Here is a 17,493-nt window from a genome sequence, read left to right on the forward strand (position 1 = left end):
TAATAGTGGATCGGGTTCGAGTAAATAGTTTAAATGATCTATAATATATGAATAAGGTTGGGTGCCTTCTATCGGATGCGGCCCACTCTGCAGTTATTACAAGGAGTTGTAAAGTGTTGCAGACGAAGTGATGACATGAAGAGTTGGGGTGTCTTGTGAAATGAGTTTTCACAAGATCGGACCATGAAATAATCCATCTTATTTTATAATGCTATTTACTGTTTAAGACTGACTATTTCATAGTGATGACCTAGGTAACTTAACCTGAATCCTGAGCTAACTATGAACTCCTGTTTATTCGGGATTATCCTTAGATTTACATGGGTGAAGCTTGGCTCAATAACGCCGACTCAATAAGCCTCTCATTTCAGGGGTAAGACTGGGTAGATAGCTAGGGACATAAGGTGCAAGATGGAATTCACTCCTACCCGTTTTAGGAATAATAGAAATGTTGTTCCCTTAACTGTTGACTCCGAGTCTTGAACAAGGAGCCCACCCCTCTCATTGGCCCGAGAGGGACTCAGTTTGATGATCAGATCACAAACCAATTGTTCATTAGAGGATCAGTGGGATTTAAGAAACAAGAGGTAATCTTGGGGGTAAAACAACCGTTTGACCCAACCGTTGTTATGAACAACCTGTGAATGGTTAACTTACTAATCATGGTTATATCGAGTGGACATAATATATCTACAGTGAGGGGAGTCCAACTTTAGGCTTTAGTGGAGTGACCCAGTAGTTAACGAATAGAGGTTAATTCGGTGTAAAGAGTTTAGCCAATTAATCTCAGATCGTTGGAGCACATGATCTGTAGGTCCACTAGGTCCCTCTATTAGCTCACAAACGGATTAGCCTTAGAGTAGCGTGATAAGTTGATTTGAATCGTTCAAATTAGAATTAAGGGAATTAGTAATTATATGTGATATGATTACACATTTAATTTTGAGATTAAACGGAATTGAAGCATTGATTAATATTTAAATATGATTTAAATATTAAAGTCATGAATAAGGATTCATGAAGGTGGAATTGGTGTTAAATTAATTTAATATTTGATAGTAAATTAATTGAATAAATTAAAATGTTTAATTAATTATTAGTTATTAATTTTATTAGAAAAATTAATTTTGAATTAATTTTTGTAAAATTAATATAATTTCACTTTTAATTGTTAAAATAAAAACTGAAATTGAATTATAATTTTGAAATTTGTTTCAAAGTTTCAAAAATAAAGAACATTGGAATTTGGAAAACCCACAATGTTGGATATTTCCACTAAGAGTTCCTAAGCATCTTAGTCATCAAAACCCACCTAATTCCACCAAGGAGGAGGTTAATTCATGCAAGAAATGAAGGAAATCTAAATAGAGATTGTTGAATGAGGAATTTTGGACCAATCACAAGTTGCCACGTCGTTTACTAAATTAATGACGAATTCCTAAATCATTAAATTTGGGGTCTGATTAGAAGTTGATGTATGTCCCGAATTGAATTGAAGACAAATTTCGATGATGCCACACGGTTGAATCAAATGAGATTAAATTGGCCCAATTTGATATTATTATTTGGGTTTAAAGTCCAAGCTAAAAAAAAAGGGTAAATTGGACCCAAATTTAAAATCAAACCCAAAACCAACTAATTGGGCCCAAGGGCCAGGCCCATGGACCAACCAAGCCCAAGCCCATGAAGCCCACCTGAGAACTGTATAAATAGAGAACTTCTCTTCATTTGTAAGGGCAACATTTTCTAAATTTAGAGAGCCCAGAGAGAATTCATCAAAAGCAGAAGACTCTTAAGACTCCTGAAGCTGCACTCCTATAGGATAGAAGACCCTTGAAGACATGAAGACTCGTCCAAGACTTCTACTTCAAGTTTCCAAGACTTCTACTTCAAGAATGTTCGGTGCTTTTCTTCTTCAAGTCAAGCATATTCACCCAACTGTTAGAGAATCATAGGATCAAGTATTAGAGATCGAACCACATCGCATCAAATCAACTTCAACACCAACACCAACTCAAGTTCAACTCCACGAAACACGTTTCTCCGGAAACCTCATGTGAACAAATTGGCATGCCTAGTGGGACTTCTCTGCCTCTCATCTCTCTCTCAATATCCAAACAAGCCAAATGGCACCTAAGAAGATGACATCCAAAGCTTCCTCCACAAACGGCTCGTACATGGGACCTGTCACCCGCGGCCGCTCAAGAGAAGTCACATAGGAGCAAGAGCAGAGCTGCCTCATCGCCCACAACATCTTGAGGCAAATGATGGAATCCTCACAAAGTGGGGTTGGCATCAAGGAAAGCCCCTTGTTTGACAACTCTACCTTCGCCTCCAGCAAGCTGAAATGAGATTCACTGCCAGATGTGATTTCTGTCATGATGGCGGATGTGAGGCGGAAGCGGCCATGGCAGAAATGGAAAGAAAGATTAACTTTCTGATGAAAGCCGTCAAGGAGCGAGACTATAAGATCGCTGCCCTGAAAGAACAAATGCAGTCTCGAGAGGCTGCTGAATCAAGCTAAGCACCCATGGTCAAAGCAACTGACAAGGGGAAGACTGTGCTACAAGAAAACCAACTACAACAGTCAGCCTCGGTGGCCTCTCTGTCGGTTCAACAATTGCAAGACATGATCATGACTTCCTTAAGAGCTCAATATGGAGAGCTGGCTCAAACTTCCTTCATGTATTCCAAGCCATACACCCAAAGGATCGACAATCTGAGAATGCCTGTACGGTATCAATCCCCAAAGTTCCAACAATTTGATGAAAAGGGCAACCCAAAGCAACACATCACCCACTTCGTAGAAACATGCGAGAATGCGGGATCAAAGGGAGACCTACTAGTCAAACAGTTCGTCAGAACCCTCAAATGGAACGCTTTTGATTGGTACACAGACTTGGAGCCTGAGGTGATTGACAGCTAGGAGCAACTTGAAAGAGAATTCTTGAATCGCTTCTACAGCACTAGGTGCACCGTCTGCATGATGGAGCTAACAAACGTCAAATAATGGAAAGAGGGACTGACCATTGACTATATCAACCGATGGAAAACTCTGAGTCTGGATTGCAAAGATCGACTCACCGAATTATTGGTTATAGAAATGTGCACGCAGTATGCACTGGGAACTCCTCTATATCTTGGAGGGAATAAAGCCCCGTACCTTTGGAGAATTGGCGACCCCGCACTCATGACATGGAGCTAAGTATCGCCAACAGAGAAACGAGGGACTTCCTAAGCCACGAACCGAGGAAAGATAAGAAGAAGGTGAAGGGCATCGAGAAAATTGTGAAAGGCACCACAAAGAAATCAATGGTCATTAATACAACCCCATTGAAGTTCTCCTCAAAAGGGAAAAAGAACAAGATAGAAAAGAAAGACAAAGGAGGCGAAAGACGTCGCCTAACCCTGAAGGAGCGACAGGAAAAAGTCTACCCGTTCCCTGAGTCTGACGTTAAGGATATGCTTGAACAACTACTAGAGAACCACCTTATCCAGCTACCAGAATGTAAACGACCAGAACAGGTCGATAAAATGGATGATCCCAACTATTGCAAGTATCATAGGGTCGTTAGCCATCTAGTTGAAAAATGTTTTGTACTGAAGGAATTGATCCTCAAATTAGTCCGAGAGAGGAAAATAGTGCTGGATCTAGATGAGGTGGTCCAAACGAATCATGTTGCGGTGAGGGTAACTCCAAGCGTGGCGACACCAATCATATATTATTAAGAAAGGGAGAGCTCAGTCCAGTTTGGGACCTTCGAAACTGTGGTAGTGTGGTTTCAGCAGGAGGTCTAAGCTACAGATCCTCAAAACGGAGGAGAGCGCACCGACGATGACGATAACAAAGGCTGGATCCTTGTGGTGCGCCGTAAGAAGGAAAGACTAAACTCTACCCAAAAAGAACTACGCTCTCATAGAAACTAAAGAGAGAGAACAAGACACAAAAAAGGAAGGGTAGAAAGAAGGCTTGGAGGCCCAAAGCTATTGACGAGAGAGACGAGGATGTTCCTCGTCTCAGACGACAGATGACGTTTGCAAATTTCCTCCCGAAGAACTTCTGCAATTGTGGTCCAAAGAAGATGCCAGAGGCTGCTGCATGTCATGCTGTCAGTACCATGGAAGAAGAAGATACCAGTCCAGGCCCATTAAAGGCGAAAGAAGAACCAAAGGGTTCGTCACCATTCAACATAGACGACTTGCTCTCACTCCCGCGAGAAGCTAAGATGACCCTCATTGAGGCACTGTTAGAATCCAACACATCTATTGCATCGACCTTCACAACATGTGCTTATGTCTTATATTGCACATCTATAGGCTTCTCAGACGAAGATCTGCTACTGGGATCCAAATTGCATAATAGGCCTTTGTACATCTCTGGATACATTCGAGAACAGATTGTGGGTCGAATCCTCATCGACAACGGATCTGCTGTCAATATAATGCCTAAGACGACTATGAAACAGTTAGGCATACTCATGGAAGAGCTATTAAACAGCAAATTAGTAATTCGGGGTTTCAATTAAGGCAACTAAAGGGCGATAGGCATGATACGTTTGGAGCTCCTCATTGGCGATCTGAGGGCTAACGCATTGTTTCATGTGATAGACTCAAAGACCACTTACAAGCTGTTGTTGGGACACCCTTGGATTTATGGGAATGGTGTGATCACATCAACACTACATCAGTGTTTCAAGTTTTACCAAGACAGGTTAAGAAGGTGGAAGTAGATTCTAATCCGTGTTTTGAAGCCGAGTTTCACCTCGCAGATGCAAAGTTTTACCTAAAGAGTGAGAATTCTGGTGAGACTATGCCAGCAGAGAACTTGCTGGCAAAGAAAGCAGGTGTATCCTTGTCGAGGTCGCCAATAGACACAGAGAAAGGGGCGGGTAGCGAGGTACAAGCCTCCAGCTCAAAAGAGAGTAAAACATCCCTCGACATTGGAGAAATACCCTTGGTGAGGGGCGAAAAAGCCTCAAAACCACCGATTTTGCGCTATGTCCCTTTGTCGAGACGAAAAAAGGGTGAGTCACCTTTTACGGAATGCTCAAAAGGTTTGCAGGTCAGTGACATAAAAATTCTAAAGGAGAGTTTCGTCACACCCCTCATGCCGATAACGAAGTAGGAAATCCACAAGTCGGAGGCGGAAGTGACGGGGTTAAAGCTGCCCGAGAGGCAAACTGAAGACGGATTCGATCTCAAGGCTTACAAGCTGTTGGCAAAGGTGGGCTATGATTTCACAACTCACACTGGGTTCAAGAGTTTGAAGATTTATGAGCAACCTCGACTCTCGCCGACCCAAAAGAAGCTTTTGCAAGAAGGACACGCTATACCCACGTCGAGGGCAGGACTCGAATATGAAACGTCAGAGCCAGTCCGCATAATCATATAGGCGAAGGGGAAAGTGGCCAACAACAATCATATCTCTGTAGAAGAAGTCGATGATACAGGAGAAAAGGAGGGAAAAGATAAAAGAGCCTTAGCCTTTGATCGTATTAGACCGCCTGCCGCACGTGCCTTAGTCTTCGAAAGATTAAGCATGACAGAAGCAGAAAGAGGAAGCCCATATACTATTCCCAGAGCTACTCGACACTCGGTCTTTCAAAGGTTAACTCCGCTGAATGAAGGAAATGAGAAAATCATCATTCAATCGCCAGTGGTGGTGCGACTGTCGGCCTTCAAAAGACTAGGTGCAGTTCCAAAAAAGAGCGAAGGAAAAGACCGCACTCCCATTTTTGATCGCTTGAAGCACGAGAGGGTTGAAGATCCCCTCGACCAATATGTCCCTAATAAGACAAAGGGGAAGGGAAAAGCCTGCGCTGATGGTGATGGGAAATTAGAAGTCAAATTATTCAAAAACTAAAATCCTGTGGACGCAATATGCGATGCATGTTCCTAAGATATGCATTGATAGTCATGCGTCAATGGTCATGCATTGGACTGATAAGCGTTAACGAATGTATGCGATAACCATGCATCCTATCATAAGTTTTCTTGCACTCACGCCAATTATAACGCGAACGCAAGTTTCTCGGGTGATCCGAGGTCGAACTCAGGGACTTATAACAAAATGAATGCGGTGATGTGCATGCAGCGGTTTAAATAAAAGAATGTTGGAGAGGTTGCTAAGTTAATCCCACTCTTACTCTTATCTAACAAACAACACAATGAGAATATGCATGGGAGGTAGAGACACGACAACTCTTGACATGAAACAAATGAATGGGAAAATAGATAAAATGCGGAGATGTTTTCATTGCAACCCTTAAGAGTGACTCCAAGTGCAACCTTAGTCAATGCAAGCCATGCAATCTTGCTACACACACGTGAACCTAACTCTAGGACATATGTGGTATATCTGCGATATTGTTGAGAAGCCTATGCCTACCTAGACCTCCATAACCCGCTCACTAGTTCTCGCCGCATGAACATGGTTGCTGCATAACACCTTATCCTACTTCCTGGACGCATGTAATATCCTATCTGAAGGGCGCATACGCCGTGTGATAACAAATGAAGCTTATCTCTAAGTTCCCCATTCTTACCTATGCGTTCCAATCCGCTCTCTCGATTCTTAGATTTGGGTTTTAGACTACTCTCTCAAGTATGCCTAAATGATGAATGATGCGCTCATAGGACAAGGTAAACGCATGAACTTGGCTGACCTAAGGTTATTCCTATCTCTAGTGAACAATGCATACATTGCTTAATGGGACAAACCACTTACCCTCTCGGGCAGTTGGTTGTTGCTGACTTTACTCATAGACAAGCAATGCGTTAGACCATGGACAGGCATTGCTGCAGCTTCACACTAAGCAAATAAGGTTACTCACACACTCACGCAACGCACACCTCTCGGTAGGTTGCTACATGCTTCATATCCCTAATCCACATGACTAAATATGCAATACCCAAGCAATCTCACTAAGCGTTACAATGAAAGTAAAGGTGCTAAGCAAAGAAGATGGAGATGGAGTCGAAGGAAACAGAGACATACATTGAAAACAAATTGTATTAATTCTTTAATCACAAAATGTCATACAATACAATATAAGAAAAGAAAGGAAAATGAAATGACTAACTGGAAGCAAAGATTTGCTTCCAGCGGATGTTCGTCAAGGCTGCCAGTGATACCATGGATGGGCGGTGGAGCTGACTCTCTCGAGATCTAGCTCCGATCGTCACTTGGAATGGATGAAGGAGGTGAAGAACTCTCAAGTGTCTTATCACGCATTTTTTCTGGATCACAAGGATCCACCCTAGGCGAACCTCAGGCGAAAACCTTGGATAACTTGAATTTCTGCTCATCGGCTTCTATTTATAGAGCTTGGATCGCCGACAACATTAATGGACTGCTCTGAGTCTGACATTCGACGCGTTAGTCCTTTTCTGAACCTCTGCCACTAACGGCATGGTAGGTGAAATGTCAACATCATCTTTTGATTTTCTCAAGGTAGATGTGTTGATGCGTTCATTCCACCAACCTTGCATTGATCCCATTAGTATGCGTTATTGTGTAGCTGCAATCATTCAATGACCGCATTCGCTTAATACCACAACTCTACACGATGACCGCAATCGCTTGACGAGTGCAACTCCTATGCGATGGACGCATACGACTGATTACCGCAACATCCATGCGTTGATCGACTCGTTTGCCTTTGCGATGGAGTGTTTCTCCGCATGCGGTCGTCTATGCGGTGGTCCGGTTTCTGCATTTGCGTCCACTTCCTGTATTAGCTACAAAAATAGAACATTGAACGCATAATAACGGGTAAGCCGAGATTTATCATGCTGATCGACGCAAGCTCACTTTATCATGAATTCCTAGCACAATTGTCGTATATTCTACTTAACAACCTTCATAATTCTAAGTAAAAAGCCTAAGATGACATGCATTTTTGCATGTCATCAACTGACGCCCTCGAAATGACTACAGGAAAGAGGGGGCTGATACCCCAAGCATCCATCTAGCGACGAATCAACCTTAAAAACACCAAAGGGTCATCAGACTAGAAACCATCAAAAGAGGTAATAAGTGATGGAGAAATCCATAGTACTATCCCCTCACGCATGAAAAGAAAGACCTTCGTTACTCTAAACACAAGCGAGGGCTCACTCAAAGTAAAGAGGCACAACGTCGTTTTCACCAATCCTCAGAATTGGAAATTTAGAGCAGGAGGAAGGCGAAAGTTTATGCCAACACATCACCATCACTGAAGAATCCGAAGGGGGTATGACCGAAGAGGAAGTGAAGGATGCTCCACAAGGTCTAGAGGACGGTGGTCAATCCATGGTGGACGAGCTAAAAGAGGTGAATCTGGGCATCGTAGAAGAGCCGCATCCGACTTTCATCAGTGTATCCCTCTCGGAAGGGGAAGAGGATGAATACATGAGTTTTTTCACTGAATACAGGGAAGTTTTTGCCTTGTCATACAAAGAGACGCCAGGACTAGATCCAAAAGTAGCAGTCACCATCTCGCGATCAAACAAGAGCGTCGACCCGTTAAGCAAGCTCAACGACGCTTTCGGCCAGAACTTATCCTCCAGATTGAGGTTGAGGTCAATAAGCTGATTGAGGCTGGGTTCATTCGCGAAGTTAAATATCCAACATGAATAGCCAACATTGTCCCAGTTAGAAAAAAGAATGGACAGCTTCGTGTTTGCGTAGACTTTCGCGACCTAAATAGCACATGCTCGAAAGATGATTTTCCATTGCCCATCACAGAGATCATGGTCAATGCGAAAATGGGACATGAGGCCCTATCCTTCATGGACGGATCTTCCGGGTATAACCATATACGAATGGCCCTCGCAGTCGAGGAAATGATGACATTTTGAACCCCAAAAGGGATATATTGTTACAAGGTAATGCCCTTCGGGTTGAAGAACGTTGACACTACTTATCAATGTGCCATGCAAAAGGTGTTTGACGATATGTTACACAAACACGTGGAGTGTTATATGGATGACCTTGTGGTCAAGACCAAGCGACGATAGGACCATTTGAAAGATCTAAGGACCGTGTTCGATCGCCTGCGAAAGTACCAATTAAAGATGAACCCCCTCAAATGCGCATTCGACGTAACTTCAGGAAAGTTTCTTGGCTTCGTTGTGAGACATCTACACGAGTTAAGAAGTTTCGAGGGATAGAGATCTACACGAGTTAAGAAGTTTCAGGAAAGTTTCGGGGGATAGACATCTACACGAGTTAAGAAGTTTCAGGAAAGTTTCGAGGGATAGAGATAGACCAATCAAGAGCAAGAAATCTACACGAGTTAAGAAATTTGCAGGGATGTCTAGCCTACATCTGGAGGTTTATTTCTAACCTGGTAGGACGGTGTCAACCCTTTCAAAGACTGATGAGAAAGGGCGAGAAATTCGAATGGGATGAGGCCTGTCAGAATGCTTTCGATAACATAAAGAGGTACCTGATCAACCCTCCTATCTTAGGAGCCCCAGTAGCGGGCAAGCTGTTGATAATATACATTACAACGCAAGAGATATCACTGGGGGCATTATTGGCACAAGAAAGAGAAAAGGGAAAAGAACGCACTCTTTATTACTTGAGTAGAACCCTAAATGGAGTCGAGATTAATTATTCATCTTTAGAGAAGACGTGGCTTGCGCTCTTCTTCACCATAGATAAGTTGAGGCACTACATGCAGGCCTTCACAGTCACTAAATTGCGAAAGCTGACTCCATCAAGTACGTCTTGTCCAAGCCGATCATCTCGGGACGTTTAGCCAAATGGGCAATCACGTTCAATAGTACGACATTGTTTATGTACCACAAAGGGCAGGCATTGGCCGATTTCCTGGCAGATCACTCAGTTCCATCAGTTGGGAGTTAAGTGAAGACTTGCCGATGACTAAGTTCTCTTAACAGAAATCTCAGGGCTGTGGGTCATGTTCTTTGACGGTGCGGCACGAAAAAGTGGTGCAAGGGTAGGTATCATCCTCATTTCGCCAGAAAAGCACATTTTGCCCTATAACTTTGCACTTGCCGAGTTATGCTCAAACAACATCGTTGAATACCAAGCCTTGAGAATTGGTCTTCAAATGGCCTTAGAGATTGGAGTAGCTTATATAGAATTTTCGGTGACTCAAAGTTGATAAACAATCAACTCTTATGCTAGTACAAGGTGTAGCATGATGGCTTGAAACCCTACTTCACTTACGCTTGCCAGTTGATGGAGAAGTTTGAAAGCGTGGCATTGGAACATGTCCCGAGGACAGAGAACAAGAAAGAGGATGCCTTGGCAAACCTAGCCACTGCCTTAACGGACCCGGATAATGTGCCCTTTAACATATCGCTTCGGCGGAGATGGGTTGTACCTCCAGTTGGGACTGTATATGGGGAAACGAATGCGATATCAGTCTACCTAACCGACAAGGAAGATTGACGATAGCCCATCATAGATTACCTTGAGCATGGAAGGCTCCCGGATGACCCCCACCGTAAAATTGAGGTTCGTAGGAGGGTCGTGCATTTCATTTACTACAAAGGGGTCCTATACCGTCGATCCCTTGAAGGACTTTTCCTTCGATGCCTTAGTAAAGAAAAGTCAGCGAAGGCTTTAGAGGAAGCACACTCAGGCTTATGCAGTGTGCATCAAGCTGAACCAAAGCTACAATTCCAGCTGAAAAGAATGGGTTACTATTGGCCGAGAATGATCCAAGACTCAATGAATTATGCAAAGGAATGTGAAGCCTGTCAATATCACGCGAATTTCATTCATCAACCGCTCGAGCCTCTACATCCGACCATAGCCTCATGGCCTTTCGAAACATGGGGGCTTGATCTGTTCGGCCTTATAACACCTAAGTCGTCAGTAAGGCACTCCTACATCCTTGCAGCCACTGACTACTTCTCAAGATGGGATGAGGCTATCGCGCTAAGGGAAGCTAAGAAAGAAAACATGGTGGATTTTATCCGCACTCATATCATTTATCGGTACGGTATTCCTCATCGGATCGTGATGGATAACGGAGACAATTATACAACAGTTTGATGGACAGGTTATGTGAAAATTTCAAATTCAAGCAATACAAGTCATCCATATATAACGCCGCCACAAATGGGTTGGCTGAGGCATTTAGCAAGACATTGTGCAACCTGCTAAAGAAAATTGTTTCCAAGTCGAAGAGAGATTGCCAGGAGAAGATCAGTGAGGCTTTGTGAGCTTATCGCACCACTCACCGTACCCCTACAGAAGTCACCCCGTACTCTCTCGTTTATGGGATAGAAGTTGCCCTTCCTTTGGAAAGAGAAATCCCATTGCTAAGAATGGTAGTGCAAGAAGGGCTGACTACAGAGGACAACGCCAAACTGCGGCTCCAAGAGTTTGAAGCACTAGATGAAAAACAATTAGAAGCTCAACAAGCACTAGAATGTTACTAGGCACGAATGTCTAAAGCCTTCGATAAGCATGTAAAGCCTCAGTCCTTTCAAGTAGGTGATCTAGTGCTCGCCGTAAGGAAACCAATTATCCTGACAAGACATACGGGGAATAAGTTTACACCTTAATGGGATAGGCCCTATATCGTCAAAGAAGTCTACACAAACGGAGCGTACAAAATAGTTGATCAAGATGGGCTAAGAATTGGCCCAATCAATGGCAAGTTTCTCAAGAAGTTTTATGCTTAACAAAAAAAAAAAAAAATAAAAAAAAGAGAGAAAAAAACCTTTGTACAAACTTCGTTATGACTTGATCCCTGTCATTATAAAGGCAGCATAGGCAACTTAAAGAAATTTAAGTTCAGTCGTGCATAAAAAAAAACCTTTGCACGAACTACGTTACGACTTGATCCCTGTCATTATAAAGGGTACGTAGGCAGCTTAAAGAAATGTAAGTTCAGTCACGTGATAAAAAAATATATGTGCATGTACATGAGTAAAAAAAAATAGATAAATAAACAAAAAAGAGAAGCAGAAACTTAAAGGAGGCTACAAGGTGCCAGAGAACATCATTGAGAAAATGACAAAAAAAAAAAAAAAACTTCCATATATGATGTTTCAGCATGACAATAGTCGAATCCAGTAGCTAAAAAAAAATTTAAAAAAAACTCCTAGGCCACTGCCTACTGAGGTACGCCTAATCCAATAAGACAAGCAACATCAAGTCAAGGTACCCAGTGGTAGTTCCCCAGCTCATGTTGCATGGCTTCCAACACATGGCATAGGACATCCAAAGCCTTGACGTCCTTGTCAGAAAAGATTGGGGTGGTCTCAATCTCGTTTATCACCCCCCGCATCTTCACGACCTCAAGCTTATGTCGAGTCAAAAGGCCTTCATTCTCAGAAATCAGCCACGATATTTTGGCCTGTACGGCCCTAATGGCCTCCAACCTGGCTAGCAGTATCTCTTATTCTTGTAAGGCCCGAGAGTCACATTCAAGTAGCGCCTTTCGTTTAGCAAAAGCACTATTCTCATCGTACAATATCCTCTCTAGATCAGACTTAGCCTCCTCCAGACGTTGCTCCTTACTTGTTTGAGTTAACTGAGAGGAATAGGATAACTGAAATTGATTATACTTCTCCACATTTCAGAATTACTCATCGAAAATTTTTCTGAGAAGAGGGAAGTTGGCACCACAAATGTCAGAAATGGCTCATAATATCTCACGTGTTTCTTTTTCCAGACTAAGAACCTTCTCGAAAGGAGTACGCATGATCTTCTTATGCATAGTCTCCCACATGGCCAAGGCTGCATGGCGTCGAACGTCAAAAACCATAGTGGCAGCATAGAATTCGGAAACCTCGGGAACGACCGGGGGTGGTGCCCTATCTACTTGCCTTGGGAGCTCACTATTACTTGGACTTGCCAAGACCCTCGGCGTTTCTCTGGGTTGGAGAACCCTTCCTGCCGTAGACACTAAGAGGCAACTAGTTTCCTTGGCTACGAAATCTGAAGCCTCGATGTTCTCGATGACCACCACCTCCTTGACACGAGGGATGTCACCGAGGATAGCACGCACTAGACAAGACCTTGGCACGGGATCCACCAACAGTGCTTCGGAGGTACCAATTCCCTTAACGGTTGAGTCAACGGCAAAAGGGCCCACCAAAGATTCTTCGCTTCGTAAGGCTTCAAGTCCTTGAAGAGAGAGGTTCAGGGGTGACTGCAAAATGGGAGACTAAATGTAAACCATACTGTTAAAAAAAAAAAAGAGAGACGAGATGAGAGGACTTATATATATATATATATATATATATATAAAGGGACGACATACTAATAGGTTAAGAGCGTTGGAGCCACCAGATCATTCTGAACCCTCTCAAGAAAATCGACATCCGATGCCCTGTGCTTTTTGGAGGGTCGCTTCCAATAACGATCACAGGTACTACTATGACTATCCTTCTCAACCGGTTTGGAAGGGTCTTTTTGTGCGATCGTTGCCACCTCCTCAGTCAGGCAAAGTTGCTTCCCCCCATGGTCGATCCCTCTAGCTTTGGGTAGTCTTAGTGGTGCTGAGGGAGGAATAACACTGGTCACTAACAAATGACGGTTCTCTTTGAAGTAGTTCCCGTGCTTTGTTAACCACTAATCCTTGAATCGTGGGGTAACATGAGTGTGCGGATCCAATGTACAGGCTGGCAGGAATACCTGAGATGAGGGCTTGCATTTCGTGCATACTCTACAATAATGTAAAACGTTCTTCGGCGTAGGAGCGGGAGGTATTCCCACTATATCATTCGGAATGTCCTGATGGAAACCGAACTGTCGGCCGAAGCGAAAAGGACTATACAACTCTATAGTTTAGACATTCCCACACTGGGAGGATAAGTAGCCTGATCACATGCTAGAGAAATAACTGGACTTCAGAAAAGACAGGTCTCTACCGTCAGTTAGGCGTTCATGCCTGCTCTTGTTCTGAATGCTTGCGTGCCACTGAATACTAGCGCCGCTATAGATCAATTCCCTGCCTTGTACTCATCGAAGTAAATCGAGCCACCTTCGCTAGAAAAGCAGGCCATCTTGGGACCTCGGACAGTTACAGAAATGGGGTAATGCGTGTTGAAGTAATGGGCTAACCAACTATGGACATAATGCATGGGGAAGTGAAATTTCATACGCCCGATCGGGTTTGAAGCCTCTGCTATCAGTCCTAGGCCATGATAGATGTTGACCAAAACCAGAACAACGAGACTATAAACAGTCCCGTGAGCCATCAAACTAGCCATTATAAAGACTCCGGGGCAAAGGTAACATCCCTTCTGGGGAAATACAAAAAGATATAACCAGCAGGATAGAAAGGTGGCCAGATAATTTTGTCCTTCAACTCTTCTCCTACCTCTAGCTCCACGAATAACATGTTTTCCCTTCTCGACCAATCTCAAAATGCAATCTGCGTACCGTTAGGATTTTGCGTGGACCGAGACCGATAGGCCTTCTTTTGCTTCCATGTAATGGGCTTGTCATATTTGTGAGCCCCGAGGAACCAAAAAGAGATCCAAGAGCTGATAGACACTGAGAAGTCATGCTTCGAGAGAGTCATGCGATTTTCTCTCTACGAGCACACTATCAAAAAATACGCTTGAAAAAAGTGTTCGCACGTCTTCGGCAAATACCTCTCTTTATCATGGTGACTAGTTAGCTCTTTGAGGGAAGGAACCACTCCTCGTAAAAGCTTCCTTTGATCGGAAGGCCCCGGAGCAACCAGAGGTCCCATAAAGAAATTGATGCTTCGCCCGCCGCGTTATGAAGAGTGTTGGTTAAAGGGCACCAAGCTTCATAGAAAGCTCGAACTATGTCACCATTGCGATCATATGTGTATAAGGAGGCCGTCACTGCGCCAAGAAAACTAATGTCACGAAGGAATCACTCGTTTCGACCTACTACAACCTTAAGCCACTCCCAATAACAGTCAACGAAGCCGAATTCTCCAGGGACTTTCATCATGACGGTCCAGCAATTATGCGACGTCCAAGAGTTAACACTCGATTGGGATTAGGGGTCTCCTCATGAATAGAAGATCGCAGGATCTATGCACGCTCTCCTCGGGTCAAGGGCGCTTCTGTCGACAATTTGGAAAGGATCATGTTGTCGTCTAGACTTGGCCAACGATCAGCGAAAGGACCGGCTAATGATTTTGCTACAAAAAGGCTAAGTCCTTCCTTCATGGGCTGACTCCAGTCTTTAAGAATCACAAGATGCCTATCATTAGATAAAACGTGCTCGGTGAAGTGAACCATTGTTCTGTAAAAAAAAAAATATATCACAGGGGGATAAGCTTCAACCATTAAAAAAAACAAAAAAAAAGAGAAAAAAAAACCTTATCCTCCGTGACAATTTGCTAAAAGAAACGGACTGGGGGAACCGTAGTAGATCCTTCTGTGATAATGAGAGAGTTTTAATCCCTTGCAGAGCCCTTCCCATGACGATCAGGATGCACGAGCGGCGTATAAGACTGACCTTTCCAGGATCCTCCCTAGGGTGATCGAATGGGAGAGTTGTAAGCCTTTGCTGGGCCCCTCCTATCACGATCAGGATGCACAAACGGCACTATAAGACAGACCTTTCGAAGATCCTCCCTAGGGTGATCAAATGGGAGAGTTGTAAGCCTTTGCAGGGCCTCTTCCATGGCGATCAGGACGTACGAACGACGTTATAAGATAGGTGTTTCAAAGATCCTCCCTAGGTGATCGAATGGGAGATTTGTATGCCTTTGCAGGGCCCCTTCTATGACGATCATGATGCACGAACGGTGCTACGAGGCAGACCTTTCGAGGATCCTCCTTAGGGTGATCGAATGGGAGAGTAGTAAGCCTTTGTGAGGTCCCTCCCATGACGATCAGGATGCACGAACACGAGGAGGTATATGTACACCAAGGAGTCGGTCACACGGATGTGAAAAAAAACCACCTTGATTACTGACGGGCCGGCGAGATTAAAAAAAAAAAGGTTGTGCTCCCTCAAGTTATGCTTCAATTCCTACAAAAAGCAGGGGACGAGTTAGTAAAAAATTACGGATAATAATAATAAGTAAATAAATAAATAAATAGATAGTAAAAGAATAAAGAAAGAAAAGGAGATCGTAAAGAAAAAAAAGATTTTAGAAAAAAAAATTAGGGAAAGAAAGCAAGAAAAAAAAAGGAAAAATAAGATGGTTAAAAAAAAAGAGAAAAAAAATAAAAGAAGAAATAAAGAAAATAAAGGAAAATTGTGAAAAAAGCAAAAAAAAAAAAAAAAAGAAAAAAAGAAAAAAATGTAAGGAAAGAAAAACAGGGGAATAAAAAAACGAAAAAAAGAAAAAAAAAATATAAAAACAAAAAGAAAAGGGAAGCCCTAATTTCCCATCTCCCTCTTACGCTTCTCCAGAAGTGAATGGGACGACAGTAGTTACCAACCCTTTTGTAGCACTTACTATCTAACTAACATCCTTAACCTGCTTAGATCCCTGGAATAGATACATAACATTCACCAACCTAAGGAAACTTTAAAATAACCTCAGAACACCAGGGATCAACAACATAATTACATCATATTATCATATACAGAGTTCAGCAGTCCCAATATACTTTACTAGTCCCTAATATGAGCAACACATATGTATAGACATTTACGGAATAAATACCTAAAACTTCTCTTTAGACTTTGGACTTTTAACTGGAGTCCTTGAGTGGCAGAGTAGGATGACAGCTAACATCTGGGGAGATGACCACTACAGGTCCTTCAAGTTTGCTTCCTTAAGGCTTGATAGGCTTCTCCAATGGGAGTTGAACCATTCACTTTGAGGGTCGGACACTTAGCCAATTTGGAGGGATTGGGTGTCAAAAGAATGCACCCTTTGATCGCCCACACTCCCTACACTTAGAAAAATTTTAGAGCATCAAACTTAAAATTTCAGCTCGAAATTCCTCGTCGTTTTATCTGAAGATTCAAAACTTCATCATTGGCCCTAATTCAAGCAGCTGCCTCAAAAGTTTAGCTAAAAAATCTTCTTGATTCGTCATGGAGCTTCAATTCTTCACTGATGGCCTAGATTCACCCGAGAACAAACCCTTCGTCTTTATTTTGCTCCTCCGGCCTTCTTCCGACGAGTTTTTCCTTCAGCAGCACAACTATAGAAAATAGACATATAGAGCCTTCGAATGGCACTGGAATTACACAAATAGCCCAAGTAATTTGTTCAAACCAATTAAATGAAATTGGTCTTCCTGCTTACCACCACCCAAAATCCTACATGAAATCTCCTTGGGCCATTTAGCCATTAATGAAGATTAATGGCTAAAATTCAACAAATTTTTCCTTTAAATTTTATATCCTAATATAGTATTTAATAATTTACTTGATGGGTATAACATTTTCCTTTTAAAAGAAAAAAAATTCTTAATTTCCCACTTTCTTTATTTTAGGAATTCCAACAAATTTTGTTCTACATTTTAATCAACCTCTCTCCTTAGTATAGTTAACCTACATTCAAAATTCTTCACCAACTCGTGTTTGATTCTTCATCTCCAAGCCCATTACGTGAGCTCCATCCTTAG

General features: G+C 42.7%; 2 protein-coding genes across 2 annotated transcripts; both read left to right on the forward strand.

Annotated features, from left to right (window-relative positions):
* The first annotated feature begins 9,362 nt into the window (after positions 1-9,362).
* On the forward strand, positions 9,363-10,405 carry LOC150034097 (uncharacterized). The gene is made up of 3 exons (XM_090317221.1): positions 9,363-9,708; positions 9,889-10,100; positions 10,190-10,405. Exons 1-3 carry the CDS (start codon positions 9,363-9,365, stop codon positions 10,403-10,405), a joined length of 774 nt encoding a protein of 257 aa, XP_090173347.1.
* A 282-nt stretch (positions 10,406-10,687) lies between these two features.
* On the forward strand, positions 10,688-11,014 carry LOC150034098 (uncharacterized). Its single transcript, XM_090317222.1, has one exon. It carries the CDS (start codon positions 10,688-10,690, stop codon positions 11,012-11,014), a length of 327 nt encoding a protein of 108 aa, XP_090173348.1.
* Positions 11,015-17,493: the final 6,479 nt, after the last annotated feature.

This window comes from Benincasa hispida, chromosome 9 (genome assembly GCF_027475165.1).
Source record: "Benincasa hispida cultivar pf3 chromosome 9, pf3_genome.v1.1, whole genome shotgun sequence".
Lineage (NCBI taxonomy): Eukaryota > Viridiplantae > Streptophyta > Magnoliopsida > Cucurbitales > Cucurbitaceae > Benincasa > Benincasa hispida.